This window comes from Cardiocondyla obscurior, linkage group LG01 (assembly GCF_019399895.1).
Source record: "Cardiocondyla obscurior isolate alpha-2009 linkage group LG01, Cobs3.1, whole genome shotgun sequence".
NCBI classification, from domain to species: Eukaryota; Metazoa; Arthropoda; class Insecta; order Hymenoptera; family Formicidae; genus Cardiocondyla; species Cardiocondyla obscurior.
In genome coordinates, this window is record NC_091864.1 from 9,712,036 (window position 1) to 9,733,974 (window position 21,939).

General features: G+C 41.3%; 2 protein-coding genes across 14 annotated transcripts in view; one reads left to right on the plus strand and one right to left on the minus strand.

Moving 5' to 3' along the window:
- The window catches only part of Cask (peripheral plasma membrane protein CASK), a 141,484-nt gene that overhangs the window by 102,082 nt on the left and 17,463 nt on the right, over positions 1 to 21,939 (minus strand). For 7 of the 11 annotated variants that reach the window (XM_070661393.1, XM_070661401.1, XM_070661417.1 and 4 more), the window contains exons 6-11: positions 18,880 to 18,966; positions 14,567 to 14,742; positions 14,291 to 14,413; positions 13,158 to 13,344; positions 12,908 to 13,029; positions 11,359 to 11,538 (exon numbers count right to left, since the gene is read on the minus strand). In XM_070661393.1, coding sequence (XP_070517494.1) covers positions 11,359 to 11,538; positions 12,908 to 13,029; positions 13,158 to 13,344; positions 14,291 to 14,413; positions 14,567 to 14,742; positions 18,880 to 18,966 — 875 coding nt within the window. Of the gene's footprint in view, positions 1 to 11,358; positions 11,539 to 12,907; positions 13,030 to 13,157; positions 13,345 to 14,290; positions 14,414 to 14,566; positions 14,743 to 18,879; positions 18,967 to 20,090; positions 20,163 to 21,939 lie in introns of all 11 variants that reach the window. The other 4 variants (XM_070661454.1, XM_070661472.1, XM_070661415.1 and 1 more) reach the window with 3 other exon arrangements.
- Positions 1 to 21,939, plus strand: part of Rh50 (Rhesus blood group-associated glycoprotein Rh50) — a 119,939-nt gene that overhangs the window by 63,873 nt on the left and 34,127 nt on the right. The window lies entirely within an intron of this gene.

Here is a 21,939-nt window from a genome sequence, read left to right on the forward strand (position 1 = left end):
CCGAGCGACCCGCCGGGAGAGCCCAGGCGGACCACGCTCGCCGATCTATTTAGGGGGTAGCCGACCGACGAGCTCGGGGGTGGGTGTGTGTGGTAATAAGGGTTCGAGGCCGGCCGGCCGTCGGCGATGTCGACGTCGCGACGGCGCGGCGATAGCGCTTCGTACGACCGCTGCCGTCGGGGACGCTCGTAATGATGATATTCTTCAAATGACTCGGTATGGTATTCTTGGTGGCGTTGTGGATGGAGATCCGCGTAGCAATCGTGCAGGTTGTCCGGTCCCCGGACGGACGGATACGAGTAGAGCACCGGGCGTCGCAACACGCAGGGCTGCAGGCTGAGGACCGGCCTCTGGCAGACCCTGCACGGCGGGCAGACCTGCGGGGTCCACGTGTGGTAGCAGCATCCCGGCGACCTGGAGCCAAGCGGGTCCCGGGTCGCGGGGTGGTTCATGACGAACCTCACATCGCATTAAAAGCGCGACCTTCCACTCGCGGCCGTCGGCACGTTGTGCGCGGCACGTTATCGTCGTTCTGCGAATGGCTACATCATCGTCGGTGCCACCGTCGCCTTGGTCACGCGCGAAAAACGGCCGGCGACGGAACGCGCGGATGCGGCGGCATAGTGATGTAGCATCACGTCTGGTCCGTCATCGTCGGGCGCGCAGACCGCGCTCGGCATAGTTCACATAGTGACAATCCGACTCAGACGATCGATCGACAGCACACACGTCGCGTGAGAGGAACGTCTGTTCGCGCCTTTCACTAGGGAATACTCTCTCACCCGCACGCGAGGAACTGATATTTATTTCCCACCCACGCTGAAGGAAACGAGAAAGGGGATCGATGTTGCTCTGGCATCTGCGATAAATGCTGAATACGAAATTAAACGCTCGGGCAATAAAACATTTCTTTCGTAATGCATTATTTATGAAAAAAAAGAAAAAAAGAAAAAGAACCGTGAGGGGGGTAAAAATTACACGATTATTAATAAATTGAAAATTGAACGATAGATCGCTACTCCCGTAGGTTCGCTCCGCGTGAAATGTTATTTACCGTTCAAGATATACGTGGTATCTAATTAGCGTTAATTCGCAGCCGCGTATGTATGAGATTACGGAAGATAGAACAGTCAGAATTGGAGCGACGCGCGTAGGGACTTTATCTCAGGCCGGCTTGTCTCACTCCGAGTATCATAACTCTTGGCTTAGCTCTAACCAGCGCAGCATGAGCGCCGAACTGCGTGCTGCTACATGCAAAGTTCTAATGTCTCCGGCGTGCATCCATGGCTTTATGTAAACAGGAAGACCCCGAGAATCGCGCGAGGCGTAATAAAGACTTGCACACGACAGCGATCCACTGAAAGGACAATGTGACAACAAGTCAGAGAGGCAAAAGAGACGAGAGAGAAAGAGAGAGAAAGCTCATGAATTTGTTTTTGCATGAAATTCAACAGCAAGATATAACGACGGTATCGAGACGGCTGTTCGAAATGCACGGAAAATTCGTAGTTCGATGTTTAAATATCTCCGTTTATTCAAAACTAGGGATTCGGTGCGTTCGAATTTTAAAGACAGATTACGGTCATTATTGTATCTGATCCGGGCTGAATTGAAGAAATTTTTTTGAATAAATTTTTACACGGTCAACGTAACCGTTCGTATATCACCCGGCGTAACGAAGTGCGGGATCTGCACGAAAGTTTTTCTTCGATACAACGGGAAGGGTCAATATAAAACATTGCGTCGTAGTATATAAAATGAAGTTCTACGAGACTTTTAATTGGCGGATCAGTCGTATCTTACATTCGAGAATGCTCGCGTTATATGCAAGGGAATGAAAAAGCTGCGCAAACTGCTAAGAGAGTTAAAAACAAAAAGGTCGACATCGGTGAAATGACGGGAGCGGCGCATTCCGGTCTCTGCGATATTTTATATGTATATGCAAAGTTAAATGGTAATCTGCATGTGAAATGGTAGGGCGAAGAGGAGGATTCGACGTACACAAGAGCTTATTAAAGAGAACTAATAATAATATGTTAATAATAATATGTAAATATGTCCAGGCACGAATTATTGTTTATATATGGATTATAGATCGTAATTATAGAGCTTAGTTGGATGCAAATATATGTGCCTCGTTATTATAATCTCGAGAGTGGAATAAACATATGTGGCATTAAAATACATTTAATTGTAGATCTCAAATATATAATGCTTACTGCTCTCTTCGTAACTTCTCCGGCGAATAAAATTGTTTAATATTAAAACGAGGACAATTTAATTATAACTTAGTAAAATTTAAAAAATTTCGTAGTCAAGTTTAAAATATAGCTTTATATATAAGAAACTTTAATTACACTTTGTTTTTGCAAGCGAAATAAAAAAGAAAAAAAAAAAAATCCGGCGCGCAGCAAAACGTCGAAGAAATTTCCGGTTGGCTAAGGAATCTTATAAAAATCTTGAGATTATCACTAGATACTCGCTGAGAAATATTCTTGGATCTCGCCAATTGCTTATCGGCTCGAGCTATAATTCGAGGTGTAACGCGAGATGAATCGCGATTATGAGGAAGAAGCGGATGGATTATTTAAGAAATTTTGCTCAGATAAAATGTGACGGCATCGCTCGAAGGCGCGATCGAGGATCGACGTCGGGAAATCGGTATAAAGAAAAGAAGTATGTTCGAGTTGAATACAAAGTACCGTATTATATTATGCACTTTCCGGCTACGATGCTCGAAACTTGTACTCTGCCGATATTCGCGTAGCGCAGAAACAAGATGAACAATGTTGTACATTAGAAAGGATCGTAATTAGCGCGAATTAATATAAAACCGCGAAGCAGTTATTTCGCAGCCAACTAACTTTGGCTCCCGGCAAATTGTCAGCGGAGGAGCGGGCGTAATTTTCGATTAAGTTTTGCAGCTTCGATTTTTCGATCCCAAATACACCTGCCACTTTGTATTCTTTAAGAAAGAGAAGTATTACGCCTGACGTCTTGTAAAAAAGAAAAATAGAACGAAAGAGAGTACTCTAAACGTTGAAGTGCTGTGATGCATTTATCTTTTCTTTTGCAATCCGTACGAAAGTTTCCACCGGCATGCGTTCTCGCGACCCTTTCTCCGTGTACCAGCATGCACTTTTGTACTTCCATTTGCTTAAATTCTCATTCTACAATGTCTCTATTTTCGCTACGCTTTCTTGCTGTTTCCTTCGTGACAGTCAAGACTCAGTTTCCGAATAGAGCTTCTTACAGGATTGACAGTGTCTCAAAAAGCGCGCCCGTCTTTTCTCTGCAAGTTTTTACCCTGTACACCCGAGACCTTATAAGGCCGTATATATCCATATTATCAAAGACCGTGTAAACTGCATTTCTTTTTCCCAAAGTAAGAAGTTAGAGAGATTTCGTACACGGTGTAACATGACGTATAAGCTGTAACGCGAATGGTATATTTTATGATAAGCAAGAAGCACATTTACGCCTCCTGCGAGATGAAAATCGGCAAGCCTCTCTGCAAAATGCATTTTGAAATATGTAGTATAACGTAAAATTAAATTGCGTCGTAAGTTTCATTTTAGCAAGCAGTAAGCGCATAATCATTACAGGAAATGCGAAATAATAATGCAAAATAGAGAATCTGAAATATTGCCGACATTAGAGCGTGACGAAATCGGTACAATAATCGTACTAAAGATAATTATGCAAAAAAAATATTATATGCTTTTTTTCGTTATTTTCTTTTTATTTTCACTAGAGATACAATTATTGTTAGGATACGCCAGATAAGAAGTAATCAATGCAGGCGTGATCTACGAACATTTAAAATACCAGTCGAGCGCATCTGACTCCCTATTAAAGCTGCGCTATTTAATTGCTCGACTGAATTCGCGGTTAAAGCCTGAAGAAATAGCACGCCATTACGTATTCAGGTAATTTCCCAGCTAAGCAACTCCATTCGTCTTACTTACAAATCGGCTTGTTAATTCGCGGCCGAGATACACTTCGAAATCAGTGACGCACTTTACGCAAATCTTTGGACGCTCGATTTATTATACTTGATTATTTCCGCATTCAGTCGTTCGCAAACAATGCTCCGGTAATTTCGTTTCTCCGGCCGTACCTTTTACTTTTTATCCAAGACCGTCTTCGTATTACTCTAAAAAATCAGAGCACAATCCTCTGTAAGCGTCGACTAATCGGCGAAAGTGAAACTGAAACGCGTCATCGGGCAAGATCGATTATTCCGGAAAAAAAAAAAAAAAAAAAAAAAAAAGACATTACCAGAAGCTGCAGGATTTCCCGTGCATTTACATGCGAATCCAATCTCGGCACAATATGCAATATCGTTCCCCGTCAACTGCCAGATCTTCGTATCGCCACACATCCTTTGCATTCGACTTCCGCGCGCATGACGTTAGTCATATTGATTCACGAATCGACACACGTATATCTAACCCGCTCCCCGGGAAAAGGACCTCTTCTTCGGGATTTACACGCGGTATAAATGCACATTGTACTCGCCGTATTGATATCAACCGATCTAAGATGCCAACGGCTTGGCAATTAAAAGTAACGAGACGTCACTTTATATTCCACGCAATAGCGCGACGTTTTGTATCGCAATTCTTGTCGCGCTGTTTGAACTTTCGCACTAGTTTCCTTTTCGATTGAACGCGCTGGAACAATACCGGCCAATCCTGTCGAGATGAATACCAAGTTTTGACGATAAAGTTTCAAGTCGAGCGGGAAATTTTCTTTCTAGATATTGGATATCGCACCTCACGCTGACATTATAACACGGACGCAATAAATATATTGTGTTTCGGTGAAATAGTAAGAGCTGAACACCTTTGTCTCGGCGATTTAAGCAACGCCGACTTTAACTTCGTGTAATTGATCGAATAATCACTAGTTATTATTATTGTTAAATCGATATAATTCATTATAGGATAACGCGACTACAATTATGATGATATTAATTGCTATTATTAGCAAGTCGCAATAATATTGGAGTAAGTAGTCAATCAGCATAATAAATAATTATATATTCGTGTTATAAGGGTGGATTTGTATTTTGAAATAAATATTTGATGATTCGTGCGCAAATTCGACGTCATTGACATAACTGAATAGCCCCCGGCCACAAATTCGTCAGACCTGTAATACCATATGCGTTCGATAGTGAATGAAAATTAGAGAAACTCCAAAATATATAAACGCTTCAACTATTATTTTCTCGTTCAACGGTTCAAACAAATTCAACAACGTGCAAAAATAGCTACCAAAGCTGGTTGATAGTTTTTTTTTTTTTTTTTTTTTTTTTTTAGGTCCACGGAGAAAAGAATTTAAAATATCTTTCTACACTCTCGGGTGCGATAGAAAAAAGGTGCGTAAATTTGATGAAATAAGTACAATGAGTCTATAGAGGATAAAAAAAGAATTGAGGAGTTGAGAGCGTTGAGAGCGGCGCGAGATGAGCATGATAAGTGTAAAATCGTTGAAGGGAGAGAGACAGAGAGCCGTTTAAGAAAAGAGCTGCATTGTGTGTGTGTGTGTCTGTGTATGCGTGTATGTGTGTCGGCCTCTCACTGTTCTCCTACATCAACGATTCTATCAATTTACCACACACACGCTCGCGCGCGCGCACACACAAATCAGACATTCTCTGAATTTGCGCTTCCTTTCCATTCTCAAAAATCTGCCACTCGCCGTGCATTCCGCCTTGCCGCCATTAGTCATCCGCTTGCACCCTCGCGCCTCCCTGTACAAAATCCAATCAATGCCGCTACCGTGCGGGAGTACCATAATTTTCCACAAGACAAAAGAATTCGGTGAAGAAATTATTTTTGCTCTATATCCATTTTACGCATATGCGCTTTAATTATACTTCATATATCTCTCGTCTCGTATTTCTATTTATTTCGCCTGAGCTTAACAATTTTTATTAATTCTATTAAATTTTTTAAGTAACAACATTGTGTCACTTGTCATCGATTATTCAAGATTTGCACGCGTCAAAAAGCTATGGGGAAAATAATGCGGAATTTTTGTTTAAAAATGATGCGCTTTTCTCATAAATATACATTTCGATTAAAACGGTAATATATAGCAATAAAACAGAATGTTTAAACTTGCCCCGGAACAGAGCACAAAACAAGAATATTTATGAAAGGAATAAAGCATGTCAAGCATGAAGTGGATTTTCTATCTGGGAAACGAAAATATATGTTATTCTTCGTTAATAAAGATTTACCTTAAAAAATATATTGCCTATTACGCCCGAGCGAATTTTATTCCGCTCTCGGATACGCTTGGTTGACTATGCATAACGTACTTTTTTTTTTCTTTTTTTGACGTGCCATTTAATTTGTCAGAGATACGATATCAAAAACAAAACAAAAAACCAGAAAAAAAACGCAATCTAATAATTAGATAAAGCGCAATTAAACTTTAAAAATACAGATATTTAAATCAATAAGAATCTGAGGCTCTTTTTCTCTATCAGATGAACCCCTCAGTAGAGAATAGACTTATTAGACTGAAGATGCTGAACGTTACACACCCCGGTTTATCGCATAGAGAACTTTAGCTGTAGATAATTGGTATTTCCGAACAATAGCGAAGTTTTAGGTATTCCCGCGAAAGCAAAGCAACTCACTGTTAAAAGAATTTACCGATAAGACGTGTTTAGAAAATGCATTACCATTATTTCTGCTATAATAATTCTGTTTTAATAATTCTGTTATAATAATATTGTTATAATAATATTGTTATAATAATATTGTTATAATAATCAGCGATAAATAATACGAGCTGCTTTGAAAAATAAATGATAAAATAAATATCTCGATAAAATAAAGGACGTGACAATTCCGACGTGGGTACGACGTGTTCCGTACATTCGCGTACGATCGTGCCAACGTGGATTTCTTGAAGGCGACCTGCAAAAATCTAGTGCCAATGACACCGGATATAAACCCCGCCGTGATTCCGGCGTCAGATAAAACGGCACGAGGGAATCGAACGGTTTTTTCACCGGGATAAATCAATTTAACAATGGCGAGCACGGTTCGAGGGGGTAATGATCGAAGAAAGTCACCGCGGCGGGACGGGCGGCGAATATGATTAGGGGCTGTGTTCGGAGAAGCTGCGAAGTTATTGGTTTTCGTTCAACGGCGACTTCCACCGCGATCAAATTTATCAACGGCCGCGGCCACCGGCAACTAACGAAACGTCGGCAAGATTGCTTCCACTAGCGACGCGGACTGATAACTTCATTTGTACACCGGCGGCTTGCCGACAACGGAAAAACGTACGCGTCGTATTCGTCCGTTTTGCGCCGGTTGGGAAAACGCGTCTCATGAAACTTTGCACGAGCGTCAGGATGACGGACTGTCAAAAGGATCGACGTTGTTCGACATTTCGTAAAACAGACGAAATGGCGAAATAAGGGAAAAACGATGCGATATATTGCGCGTGTAGAGGCAGTTCGAGTTTGTAATTTATTTTTCCCCCTCGTTTGTATGTGTTACGTATTCTCGTAAAAAAATGTGGGATAAAAAATTTTGACGTTATGCAGAAAAAATATCTATTGTCATAAAAATAAATTTCTTCAAAAAAAGATGCAATGAAATGGTGTAATACTGACGTATTAAGTAATATGTGTATTTTGATAGCGATTAAATACTCGTTAGTAAATGATTATCATGCATGGAGATACATATCTAAATTTATTCGGGTATTATTTTTATTCATTCATATACGTGTGTGTTATAATCAATACTCTCTTTTATAGTGGTGTATAAATAAAATATAATTTTGTTAAAAATAGAGCTGTAATGAAATCAGCGTCCTGGAAAAGTTAATCTTTCAAGTTATGCCAAAGGTTAGATATTATAGAAAATAGCCTTTAATTTATGCGAGAATAATTAAGAATTCCAAACAAATTATCTTAAAAAAAAAAAAAAAAGTAAGAAAACTCGTTGCAAGTTTTATATTATCTTTTTGCATTTGTGCATATAACGCACATCACGCGTGAGCGAACCACGAAATGAATGTCTCGCAGATTCTTTCGAGATATCAATACAGCTTCGTCTAATCTCCGGGAGACAAGTAAAATTATACATTACAAAGTTCAAATCAAACATCAGGTCGAATCGAATATAATTGCGATAAAATAGCAGCGATGGTAAAAACAATCACGTGCCGGTAGGCGCGAGGCAACCAGTCGGCGACAAACAGTTTCGATTAGCTAGTGATCTACGAAGCGATCTACGGGAGCGCGATCTTCGACGCGAGGTCAGCATCGCGATCGCGAACGGGAAGGATCGGCAGCCGAGCCGGGATCAGCTTGAACCTACGCCGCGACGTGTTTTCAGAGTCGTTCACTAAGATGGAGGTGTGACGTAACGCACATCGAAACGGAGTGATCTGCACCGCCGTGGCACTCTTGCGCGGTACCAAGAGCGAGCACCAAGGTGTATCACTAAATAGGTAGCACACAGAAGCCGTTTCGCGTTTGCGATTAGCCGGCGCGGCGCCGCGGATACAGTTGGAGGGTGTCGTTATGCTCGCGAGAGGTCGGGTTGGGGATGGCTACACTACTGTTTACGGATCGCGCGCGGCCGCGAGCACCTCTTTCGCGACTACCCTTAGCGCGCGATTTGCGACCCCGGCGGCCGTAGCGGATCCGCGGGCCGCGCTCGGAAATACACGTCGTCACACGGTCTCCGGGTCGCGTCCGACGATCTTCCCCGGCACCCCCACGTGCTGCGCAAGCACGATCGGCGAGTCCACGGGTGTCGTCACCGGAGGACCTGTATGTGTGTGGACCAGAGGGGTGCGGAACGCGTCGCTCGCGATCTACGTTCTGCGGCATACTAGCTCTCCTGCCCTGACGCCCGCCACCCACCCCCCGGCTTCAGCAACCCCTCCCGCGACCCTTTCGGGGGCCACCCGCCCCGTACGTCAGATCCTTCCTTTCGCCCTCCACCACGGCTCGCTGGCGGCACGGAGCGCCATGCCACCCCCGCATCGGACCGTTTCGCAGTACCGTCAGCGCCGGTAGCTGCCACCACCGGACGGGGTTGCGTACGCCGCCGGACGATACGGCGCCAATCAATCGTGATCCACTTTCAACCCCGGCGGATACTTTCTTTCGATTCGTACCGCTCGTTCAACCGCTCGAGTGGATCTTGCCGCAAGTATTAGCACGCCACGTTGAAACATTCCCGCTTTTACGGACTTTTCTAGTGCTTGATAGCTCCAGCAGTCGTTGTGATATATGAAGTGAGCTAAAGCTGACCACAAGGGTGGTTAATTCCGCGAGCGAAAGACGTATTAACTAATAAAATAGAATCGTATTCGTTTAAGAATTAAAAAAAACGTATACATATATATACTATATATATATATATATATATATATATATATATATATATTCTTTTTAAATAATAAATAATACATAATAAATAATAATTATGCAGTGTCTCTCACATCTCCATTTTAAAAATGAAATTGGTATATAACAATTGTATTACGTCGTTGAATGAAAGAGCACAATCAATATGTATGCCGTGTCTGCGCTGTAATTTTCGTAAACCTCTTTTCCATCATGCATTTTAATGTACAACTGTGTCTAGATCAATTCTCCAGCCATAACATTATTTCCTGTTTCGACGAAGCAACAAGTTCTGCTTCCTCGGGAATATCGATTAAATATGTATGTTTTCCTTTACTTGGCTTATAGCGGGTTTAAACAATTTAATTGAATCTTTGCATCAAGTTTTAGATCGAATAACAGAATTATATCGGATTAAAAGTAGCCAAACTCTCTTTTTATTCGTTTCTATTTTATCGGTATGTCCCCGTGCAGTCCTTCGAACATTTGCAGCTAGCGATACCGCATTTTGCGGAAGAAACACGGGAGCCGCGGCCTCCGCCGAGCCATTCAGCGGGTGTAATTAAATGCATCGCGCCAGACGTTCTTTTATTTTTGCCCGTTCCACTTGCGTCGCTGATCGAAGTAGGGCGCCACATCGATTTCGACCGTATCCGGAGCGCGGTGCCAAATATCGTGTAAAAGGGCACACAGCCGGGTTCTCCACGCCTCGAGACACCGGTCTAAAATAGGTCCAGACAGAAACAGCGGGGGGGGAGGGGGGGAGGAGACGCGAGCGGCGGATGCAAATAAGTAATGAGCGACAGGGCCGAAGAATAAAGACAGGATTAATAAGCCGCCTAGTAACGATAACGTACAAAGTTCCCGCCGCTGTTCGTTCAAATCCCGCGATCGCGATCTATCTTCCCCGAGCTTCTCGCTCCTTTTTTCCGCATTTATCTTACTTCCTGCTGTAATTCTTTCCGTCGTTCCGCTCGCAGCCGCCGTGGGATTTTTAACCGAGAATTTTAACGATCGACCTACATTCGCGCGTCCCATTTACGGTACATCTCGTGGTAATGTCAAACACCGCGATAAATATGCCAACGGAACCGGCGATCGCCAGTGTAAGGTGCACGGCAGTGCAACAGCACGGTTAGACGATTATCGAGATACCCGCGTTAGAACAGCTTGCGGAAAATTGCTGCACAAATCGTCCCGATGCGATCGATCCTCTCGCGAGTTTTACAGGCTATTTCTCTCACTCGTTTCTATATTTAGAATCTATCGAATACGTGCCGTCACGCAGATGCACGCAAATATCGGTATGTACAGTAGTCGTTGTAATCAAAAACGTGTTATTAAAGTTTATTTTAAGAATCGTTAAGGCTTTAAGGCGTTAAGATATTGTATAGTAATTACGAGCTGCTTTCTTTGGCGATCTGGTTATTCTTAAGACTCCGTTTTGTACAATTCAGGCTGTAATTAATCGTCAATACTTCCCTATTTTCTTATTAATTGGATTCGTTTGTGCGAGCAATTGAAAAATCGTTATTGATACGTAATGCAAACGCGAATCAAGTCGCGCCTGATTAATGTTTGCTCTTGGGTAATTATAAACGCGACGCAGCCCGCGGCAGTGGATCGATTTAGCAATAACTGCTTGATGCAACAATGCAGTCTCAAGCTGTTGTAATTTCCGACGATGAGTATAAAAATTATTCCAAGCGAAAATAATTCGTCAACACTTGGAATTTAAATTAGAGTTATTAAAAAGTACCGATTCTTTTTTTTCGCCATTCTATTTTAACAGCAAAAGGTCGTACGTGAAGTAACCATGTGTAGATATTGTTATAAAATTAATTTTTTATACTGCATCACTTAATTAATAATTTAAATAAAACAAACCAGCTTTTAAAGCAGCGAGTCGTTTACTTCACTTGCGATAGTTATCTGATTTTAAATTGTAAAGTACTCACCCTCATATGCGGCTGGACTAATAACTCGTGAAGTTCTCGAAGATCGGCTCTATCAATATTTCGTATTCCCGAATGCTCCGCCTCCCGAAGGATCTCTTCAACTTCGCGAGCACGTTGGACCGCATCTGTTTGAGGTGCTCGATATGGTGTTGTTATACGACCTGAGATTCTATCATAAAGCTAAAAATTAAAAGTATTGACGATCAGTTTTATAAGTTTTGCAATAGTTTTTCATATTAGCATTCATACAAATAATTCGGTATTTGTATATTAAAAAAATCAAAATCATGCATTTATCAAAATATGATTAATTACAGTTAAAGAATAAAATTTTTATTTTTTTTTTATTTTTATAAAAATGCTATGGAGTAGTATTTTAATAAATGAGAAGAAAACTTAAAAGTATTCAAACTTTTCTGTGACGTTTACCTCGTTTTATTTTAAAAAGTATTCTTACAACACAGCAAAAATTCCTAACAAAATCGTAAATATCACATAAACTGAGTCTGTTAAAAAGGCTGCGAATTAAAAAATTTTAAATTTTGTTGATACATGCATATATTAGAATCGATCATAGTTCTTAAGCGATCCATGAGATGTCCCGATCATACCGAAGGCGCGCTCAAATTCGCGACGGCCGGTACCACTTAATTCATTTTAACACATTATCTTCAAACTCGCCGAATTACAACTTTGAGTAATATTTTCCCTTACACCCTCGTTCGACCAACTAACTACTCACCAGGAGACCCGCGATTTCGAACAAGTCACCGGCTAGCTCGGCGTCGCCGATGAACATCAATTGACAGAGATGCATTTTTACGATCGTAAACAATACACATAAGTCTCACCGGACCGTGGGCACGTGTGGCATGGTCCCAGCACGTGGCACGTTCGGGCCACGTGGCACTTCAAGAACCACCGGAAAACGAGTTTACATTAGTACGCGCGTTGCCGCGGTAGTGCGACCCTTCGAACGTGCGTGGCATGTTGTTTATCGGGATTCCACCTCCGGCAGCCATTTTGCAAGCCCGGAGATAGCGCTTGCGTGATTTTCCTCGAAAGGAACGGGGGTGGGTGGGTGGCTCGTTCCCGCGGGATAACCCGTGGAGGGTTGTCATCCCCTGCGATCGTGAGAGGGCTTACATGGGGTTCGAGAGTGGCTCCGCTCACCGTGGAGGAACTAAAGCTTTACGGTGATGAAGCTCGACCGCACGAAAAGGGATGCTTTCCACGATAGCCGTCGGCCCGGGGGTTGAAAGGTAACGGTTCAAATATTGCGCGGAAGGAGCTTTACCCACTTTTGATAAGAAACGACTCGTTCTGTTTTATCGTACGTGCCACGAGGATACTTTGCTTCTCTTACTCGCAACTGATCGCGTAAATATTTTCTGCTGATAAGAATGAACTACGCGAAAGCAACTTGGAACGAGCGAAAAGTTTGAATACCAAAATTTAAGTTTTCTTTATTTCATATAACTCTTTAATCGCCTTATTCTTTCACTTGATTGAATAGATTTTTATTATTGCAAAATAATGCAAGAAATACCTCTAAAATTGCTCGTAGTCGATGATCGTCGACGGCATTGAGAACTTCCGCTCGTAATAGTCTATCACTTTCCTCTAGGACCTCAATATCGTCCAAGCAATCAACAATTTCGGCTACTGCGCCTGTGACATAAAAAATATGTGAAATATTGATTTTACGAAACGTCGTTAATTCATTACTTAAATTATATTTTAAAATATATGCACACATTAGACAGACCAAATTCCGAGATCGTTTGCTTTTGATATACCTGTAGTTATCTCGTCATCGCCGACGTCAGAGAAATTGTCGCCATTAGCTTCTGAATACAGAGCGTGCCACTTCGACGAGGAGACAGCTGCCTTTACGGCGTCCTTCAATTTTCGCCTGGCATTGAATTTCTTAAGCTCTTCTATAGTGTCACCTAAATGTACACGGGCCGCACCCTTATCGCGATCCTGCAAGTTAAGATCCGTTCATTCGCGATAAAATAAGCATGGTTAAACAAGTAATGACCATGCTGTTATCTACAATAACATAACGAGCTGCACATATCAAAGTCGACGGCAAATTATCAGATCAATCAAGCGCAAATTAACTGCCTTAAAAAAATATATAAATAAGTAAATAAAAATTCGTTAACAAAGATTTAACAACGTAAGCATCATAGAAAAAAAAAAAAAAGAAAGCTAAACTGGCGGCGTGACACACAATAATTCTCCTTCCCCGCAATCGGGGCGTATCACGCCGCCATAGAGCAGCGAAAGGCGAGAGATTCTACGGGGGTTCGACGAACGTCCAGCCGCATAAAAAAGCCCTAAGCAGCGCGCACCGAGAGAGCGCGGGGTGTACTCTACTATAGTTATTTTCATTAACCGTCGGAGGCTTCGCTCTCCCGCTATAGCGATCGATAGCCCAGTTGCACGTGTGTTGCACCGAAGAAGTATGGGGGTGACTCCGCGAGTGTTCCTACCTTAGGTCACTGGCTAACTGTTGCACCACATAGGCATACCCTCGCACCATACGGCGCGCGCATGCCCGCGCACATTCATTGCCGATAATAAGAAGGAACGAGGCCACGTGTATTATATATAATAAATATATAATATATATAAAATATATATATATATATATATATATATATATATATATATATATATATGTACGGTAATTATGAAAAAATAAAACCCGATGTACTATCACCGGCGGTGAAACGGAAGCTGCCACATCGATTATCTCCGTCGGAGGAGTCGTGGCGACGTGACGTAGACCGCCGATCGTCATCGAACGCCCGCGCGAAAACGGTAATGCAGATCGCACCGCGAGATTTCTCCCAGGCGTTCCGTATGTAGATAAGACCACCGAATCGAAGACGCGAGATCCGCGCGATTCCGTGCCACTTACTCTGAGCCACTTGTGGTTGAGGACCTCCTGAATGGTGATCCTATGATTTACGTCGGTCGTGAGCATTCTCTGTATAAGGTCTTTCGCCGGCTCGCTAATGGGATCCCAGAGCGCCGTCTCCATCTGCAAATTCAATTAAATGGAAATTATTCGTCGCGCATAATGAAGCACGCGAGCCCGCGGGCGTTTGCCGCGGGCGTTATTAAAATTCCTCGGCTGTTTCATCCGGATTAGCGACGTGAGAAGCGCCGTGAGATCGTAAGACGCGATCATTACCTGTACCCGTCCTCGACAGATCGCATCCCGCAGCCTGTCCCGAGACCCGACGAACGGAAGTGTACCAGTTAGCAGGACATGTAGCAGCACTCCGGCCGACCAGACGTCACCGGGCTTCCCATATTGCCGCCGTTGAATCACTTCCGGCGCCATGAAGTGCGGACATCCGACACGACCTGCGCGATCAAGAACGTTGTGAAAAGGAGCGAAGCGGCTGGATGCGGCCGGCAAAATGGAAGCGAGGCGTGAGCGATTGTTCGGAAACTTCGCAGTCGATCTTCACGTGAAACGGAAACGCGCTCGCGACAAGCAGACGCGAATTTGTCAGTCGAATAAAGCGCTTGATTTTCCTCTCGATTTTGCGATAGATTACCGTGAACGTTCGCGTATACGTAAAATAAATAATCAACGACGTGTACTCGCGTCAAACGCCTAAATGCGCGCGGTACTCTCTTCCATTCTCTCTCTATCAAATCGATCGCCCGCGATGCGAGAATCCAAACCGCGCTTTTGTTTACCGTTATTATCGGGAACGCTGGATCGACTGGACGTATCGATAATTAATGGCAAGGAACGAACGTGAAATACAAAGGCTACTGCATTCCTCGAAAACAAATACACCTGTCATAAGGTAGCCGATTCGCCGATATATGCACAAACGTCGTTCACGGACGATAACCAGCGTGCTAACTTACTTACTTTCAACAATCTATATTTATTAAGAATCGGTAAATGACACAGAAAGCGGCACGAGAGGAAATGTAGGTCACTGCACATTGAAAAGTGTACATGGGAAAGATGAGATGATTGAAGCTATGAAGCAGAGACGACATAATTGCGTTCGAGAGTATGTATATCGTTGAATATTTTAAAAATTATCGTCAAGTCATCTCAGTTTTAAATATACAATGAGCCTATCGCTAAATTTAATACGAAATACGTAGAACGTAGATTGATTTTACATAATACGTAACATACTCGAGTAAAACATTTAAATTTAAACAAGAAAGAATAGGTGCAAAAATTGATTACTTAATTAACGCAATAGTTTATTTATCGCGATCGGAATAAATAAGCGCAATAATAATATTTCACACATATGTATAATAATCAATCGTTAAATTTAACGTAAAATCTGTAAAACGTTGGTTAATTTTACGTATAACAATATACTTGAGTAAAATATTAAATCAAGAAAATAGTGCCGGTGCAGAAACTGATTACTTATTAATGTAATTGTTTACGTGCCGTAAACGGATTGAATAAACGTAACGTTTAATACTTAAGAAACGCAAACGATATGCAATGTTTCGTGGTGCCATAACCGGGTGCCAAAATACATACATACACATATGTATACATATTTAAAAACGAATTTTCGTGCATATGAACGGCATGCAGAATTTATATCATTTTCGTACGCAAACTTAATGACGAAGAAAATAAAATTAAAATTAAAATCATTGTCAATAACATTTTATTATTAAAACATTATTTGTGATATTTATCGCTGCGTTAGGCGTAGCTACTTGCCTGCCATTGCGTCATTTTAATTGCTCGCTTTTTAACAAAAGTAATTAGTTGTACAACGAAGCGACAAGTTAATAACATGCATTTTACGCAAGTAATTTCGAGATGCAGTACGATACGAGCGGTCTGGGAAATTTCCGACAATTTTCAGCAGAAATATTTATTTCGTGAAAAACACGTTACGTATGGCCGTAACGATGCAAACTAACGCACAATAATGGACGTTATAAAAACAACGTTAGATTAATCGGCTCTAAAATCATCTTCGAAATGTTTCTTGTGAAAAACTCACATACTTATGTGCACTTCTTATGTTTCTCGTTCCATTTGGTCGATTTATCGTGTACTTTGGTTTCTCCATTTAAGACTTGAAAATATCGATATTGTTTTACACCTACGTCGAATAAATTTTCTTACCGGACTCTATTAAAACTCAAAATCGAATATTTACAACAAGTCCAAAACGTGGTTGATCTGATCTCGTTGGATACTTTTACTCTTTGAGAGCGCCGTCTAAATTATCGAGTTTCATCATAAAAGAAAATAAAAGCACTATTTATATCATGTTTTTTCTCTCTTTAGCAGAAGTGATGTTTTCACAATAAATGGCTCGTCACGATGGTGCAATAAATAATTGCGTAAAATGTCAGTTTGAGATTGTGCGTGATTACATCACGACGGCAATCCATTGTTGGAAAATATGATTTTTCGTAAAGAGAGCTATCACCGCGAAAGCTCCAAACGTGGTTTAATTAAAATTCGTACAGCTGAAACTGTTTCTGACTTTATCAGCTGCGCATGTTTGATCGCGAAAAATTCTGCACACTTAATTCTCTTTTTACAGTAAAAAAAGCATCACGTTTTTATTTTTTAAACCACGCGAAAAGAGAGCTGAATGTATTTTTTTTCGCGTCTGGCTTTTTTACTGTGTAAATAAATATACGATTCGCAACACAAAATGATGTTCTCTGCCGCGACAACTAGTTTCAATTTGTCATCGATAAGTGATGAAAGACAAACATAAAGCGACATAGAAATAGACAAACACACGCAGACACAGGCAAGTCTACCGCTACGAACAATGACGACATAAACAGGCCCAAATAACTCGGGCAATTAGATCACTAGATCCAGATATGGATATACCGATGAGGGGTTTGTTGCGCGTAATTAAATTATAATGATCACGAAGCGAGAAGAGAGAACAAATCGAAAGTAACAAATATCTCCGTTCGGAATTAATAATCCGTTCGTTATTAAAATATAAAGTACATTATATCGATAATAAATATCAAATAATTTGGCCGATTTAACGATTGCATTTGCCGATTGCTATAATAGTAAATGTGACGTATAATGCACTGAATAATTCACACAGAACCGTTTAAATTATTTAAATGCATTACATACATAAGATAAAGTTGATTCGCTTTTGTATTTTTCGATTTTTTTTTTAACATAACACAATTTATTTTACTGAATTTTAAACCCATTGATTTGAACACGTGCATTAATAATTACGTGTTATTTATTACAATAATTTAACTAACCATCGTTCAAAATGTATAGTCGTAATTGCGTTATGGAAACCAATGTCGGTTTAAGCAACTCGATCAGAAACTGATACGCGTTATGAACGTACTCGTAAGCCGCAGAGTAAATTCGGTCACCGTCCAATTCGGTTATTGCTGATAACATGTCCGTGTTTGATTTCTATACTTTCAACATCTTTTTTTAAATAAAAAATAAAAAAATTTTTACGTTTATTCGAGAGGTTCTCTTACTTTCGGCTAGATTGTTCAGCAGTAACGATCTCCTATTTCCAACTCCAAAAAAAAAAGAGAGAACAAAAAAAATTAAAAATATAAAAAACAAACGTTAAATTTTATGAAAATTTTACATTTACGTATGTCGACAAAAAGAAATTATTTGCCGTTAAAATAAATTAATGACGTCACAACGAACCCTTCAGTTTCGCCAAGGACTCATCCCAATCTTACAACGGTGAAGCAGCGCTCTTATCATTCGCGCAAAAATCAGACACGCGGACGACAGGAAGTAGGAACAGTGTAAAAGGGGAAGCAGTCGTTTCCCTCGCTTCCCCTTGGCAACAAATATCTGTTACTACGCGACCTCCACAATATCACAGGAATACTGCTACCGCACGTAGAGGGAGTGTCTATACAGACACTACGCGTTCTCAAACTAACATAACTACACCACACGGGGGGGTAGAACGTCCACCATCCCTCAAACGAGGGTAATCACGAAACTGAGCTGATCGATCGCTCGACAATTACGGAATTCTACGCGTGCTTCGTCCACGAAAATGAACCCCGAGCAGTTTCGCGCTGGGATTCGCCAAATTCACGATTCACTTATCATATGAATCTTTTCTCCTCCGTACAAGATACTCCGCGGAGAGCAGCTCGATCTATACGTCGACAGCGGCTGGATAAAGCTATCGTTTCAGAGAAATAAATTCAAATATCCTCTTGATTTTCAAGACGATTTTCTCTCATCCATGTAATTTCTCTTTTATTCGATATCTCTTAAAATATATGCATAGATTTGAGCCGGTTATACGGAACATCCTGTACATGTCTGATCTCGTCAATGATGGAAATAGGTCAGAATACTTTACGATCGCAGTATCGCACGGGGACCCGAAAGCTACGTTTAGAGTCGCGGAAAGAAATCTTTCCAGGGCAATTTTTTTTTTTGTTTCTACCCCCGATTGTGGTAAATTAGGCGTTATGCAGATTTGGCAGGCATGTGGATACCGATATTGTCTTCCGTGTCGCTCACTAGCGAATCCTCGGCGTCGGTCAGGTCCTCGAAAGGGAAATTGCAGCTCGAAGAGATCAGGCCTATCGAAAGAACATAGAGAGAAAGGAGAAGGATTGTTATCAGCACGGTAATATCGATTCGCCGGCGTTTTCGCGGGCGACAAGACTTTCTCATTGTCAATCGCCGTTATCCGTGGAGGAAGACCGACCTGTGGCCGTTGCTTTTGTTTAAGGAACCGAACCTGCGCGTGTCAAGGATCGATCGACCTGAGGAGCCGACTTAATCGTTAATCAACGCAAATCTCTGGTGGTGATAGTGTGTGTGAGTCTATTGGTATACAAAATGTCGAGCTCGCGACGCGCTACCACGACGTTTGTTTCAGTTTATTTTGTATTGTACGGTAAATTGGGTGGTCGGCGTATCTGTTTTATCTGTTGGTATAAAACTGTACAAAGTCAATTTAGCTTGCTTTAATTCGTTCGTTTTGCATCTCCGCGTGAAACGACAAATCAACGGGTATCTTGCGAAGTTCTCGATTAATCACCTACTTTCGCCGACACGAGATTTTGCGGTGATTGTCCCCAGAAGAACAAAACACGTATACGTAAAAATAATTTTGCGACGATGACTGTTAAAGATAATATATCACTTATAGATGAACGATCTTCGATTTTCTTCTCGTAAAGTTTAAACGTCTGTCTCATTTCGCTTCAGATATACGTATAAACGAAAATTTAATTATCTCAAACAACGTTAACAGAAACACTTGATAAGTAGTTTTATGTACAAACCGGGGGTGATATCTTTTAACGAATCCACATTCGTGAACGAAAAATAAATGTGCGTGTGCATATTAATTATATTAAATAGAACGTTAATATTTAATATATTAATATGTCAAATATTAGCCAAGTCATTAATGAGTTAGCCAAGTCAGTGAATATTTGAACCTCGTAAAGCAAGCAAGCAAGCGGTGGCAGCTTTCTAGAGTACGTGATAGTGACAGTAACAGAGGAGTACACGGAATTACGGGTGAAAATGTGACATAATATAATAATATGTGTGGATCAGTGTGTACGTGTAATATATATATATATATATATATATATATATATATATATATATATATATATATATATATGTGTGGCGTGAGATGAGACAAGACTCCTGCGAAAGTAATGATTAAAGGTTAGATCAGGCTTACCCTCGCTGTCGGCCTTCAAGTAGAGCTGCCCCTTTGGGCTCAGACACTGCCGATACTCGGTCGTGTAACATGCTGTATTCATCCAAACGAAATTTCACGTTATCAGTGTGCAATGCAGACGCGCGTTTCTCGCTGCCTAATCCGCGGAAGCTCTACAGTCGGTGTTCGCAGTCCATTCTTATGCTTAAAATCATCCTAAGTACAATCGCGTGTGGCAAACCGACCGCAGAGAGCCGTATTAGCGTCTTTAAGACATTACTTAGAATAATTTTGAAATAAAAATGGACTACGAACATCGGACCTGTAATTGTAAATTGCGTACTTTTTTTTTCCTCTCCTTTTCCCCTTTCGCGTTACTCGATACATGACGGTGTTGCGCGCGTAGCCGGGAATGAAACAGCCTGGCGCGAAATAAGCATGATGGAGCGTTAAGAGAGACGTCGCGCGGTGGCGTTATGCGTATTTAATCACGCTGTCGGGAACTTTTTGCCTAAGGCGACTGGGTAATCCCGGCGACTCGCGCTGTCTCGCTCGCGAAGCTCATATATGTAAAAAGTTGCGCGTCCCAGTTTACACAACGGTTTTCCAGTCAATCTCCGGCCTATGTGTTTGTAGCGCCCGCTGGTCTACTCGCGGAATGCCAGATTAGTTTTGAACTCGGGAAAAGCGGCGGGAGTTGGAAGAGATTAATATCTGACTTGGTATAATATCGTAGCGTCTTAGCAGAACGAGGAGGCAATTAACCCTGTATAGCCGACCTAAGTTCTTATCGCTATTAAACTCTATCATCGATCGACGAGAACCTTTTCATCCCCATCGTAGAAGTGTGTACGGTGTTAAGTGTCGCACTATAACGCCGACAAATATTATTATGTACTCTTTTCAAGGGAAAATTTCGACGTAATTCTAGTAATTTTAGTTAGAATGATAATCCTGCTTTATCATTATTTATTTAGAGTAATCCCGGCGCTGTTCTATATCTTTTAAACGCATGCTCTGTTAAGCGGTCTATCTTTGATTAAATATTAATTAATTACGACTGAATGTTAAGTATAAATAACGAATGTAAGAAGTCAACGGACAAGGTGTGTTCAGTCAACAGCTCTTAACGGCGGCGCTATTGTCATTATAATAGCGATAATGGAATTTTAATATCGATTGTCAATACTAGCATAACGCAATTATGCGGGAGATATTGGTAATTATGGCGGAATATGATTTCCGTCATGATGAAAGACGCTTCTTTAATATCGCATGGCCACAGACGAAATAAATCGCTCGGAGACGCACAGCAACAATAATTGCGATGGTCACGCAAAGGAAGTCTAAAATTAGTCCAAGACAGTCTATGTATCTACGAGTGTCGCTAACAGCAAGAGCATCTACAAATGGAACCATGCGATATCGAAGCAGCGAAAGATTGTAACAAAAAAAATTAGAAAAAAAATGCATAGACACCAATTGATTGCGGCTGATCAGAAAAGAGAGCGTCGCGATTGCCGGTGGGGGAAGAAAAATCCGATAAAAGCTGTTGCATTGTGCACATCGAACACCGAGAAATTTTTCGAATGTGATTTGCCAATCATCGACCAAGCCAGCCAATAATCGCAGAGTAGGGCATTCAAAAGAGAGACGATACAAAAACACCAAGTGTCTTTGAAGTGACACTTGATGAGAGCCAGGAACACATTATATCGGTACGAAAAAAAAAAAAAAAAAGAAAGAAAGAAAACAAGTAGGAAGGAGATAAAAATTTATATTGCAAACTCTGAGGAGACAATATTCAATGCATCTTTCGTAAATTTTTCGCCGTCGTTCTGTAATATATCAACGATACGCGGAGTTAAAA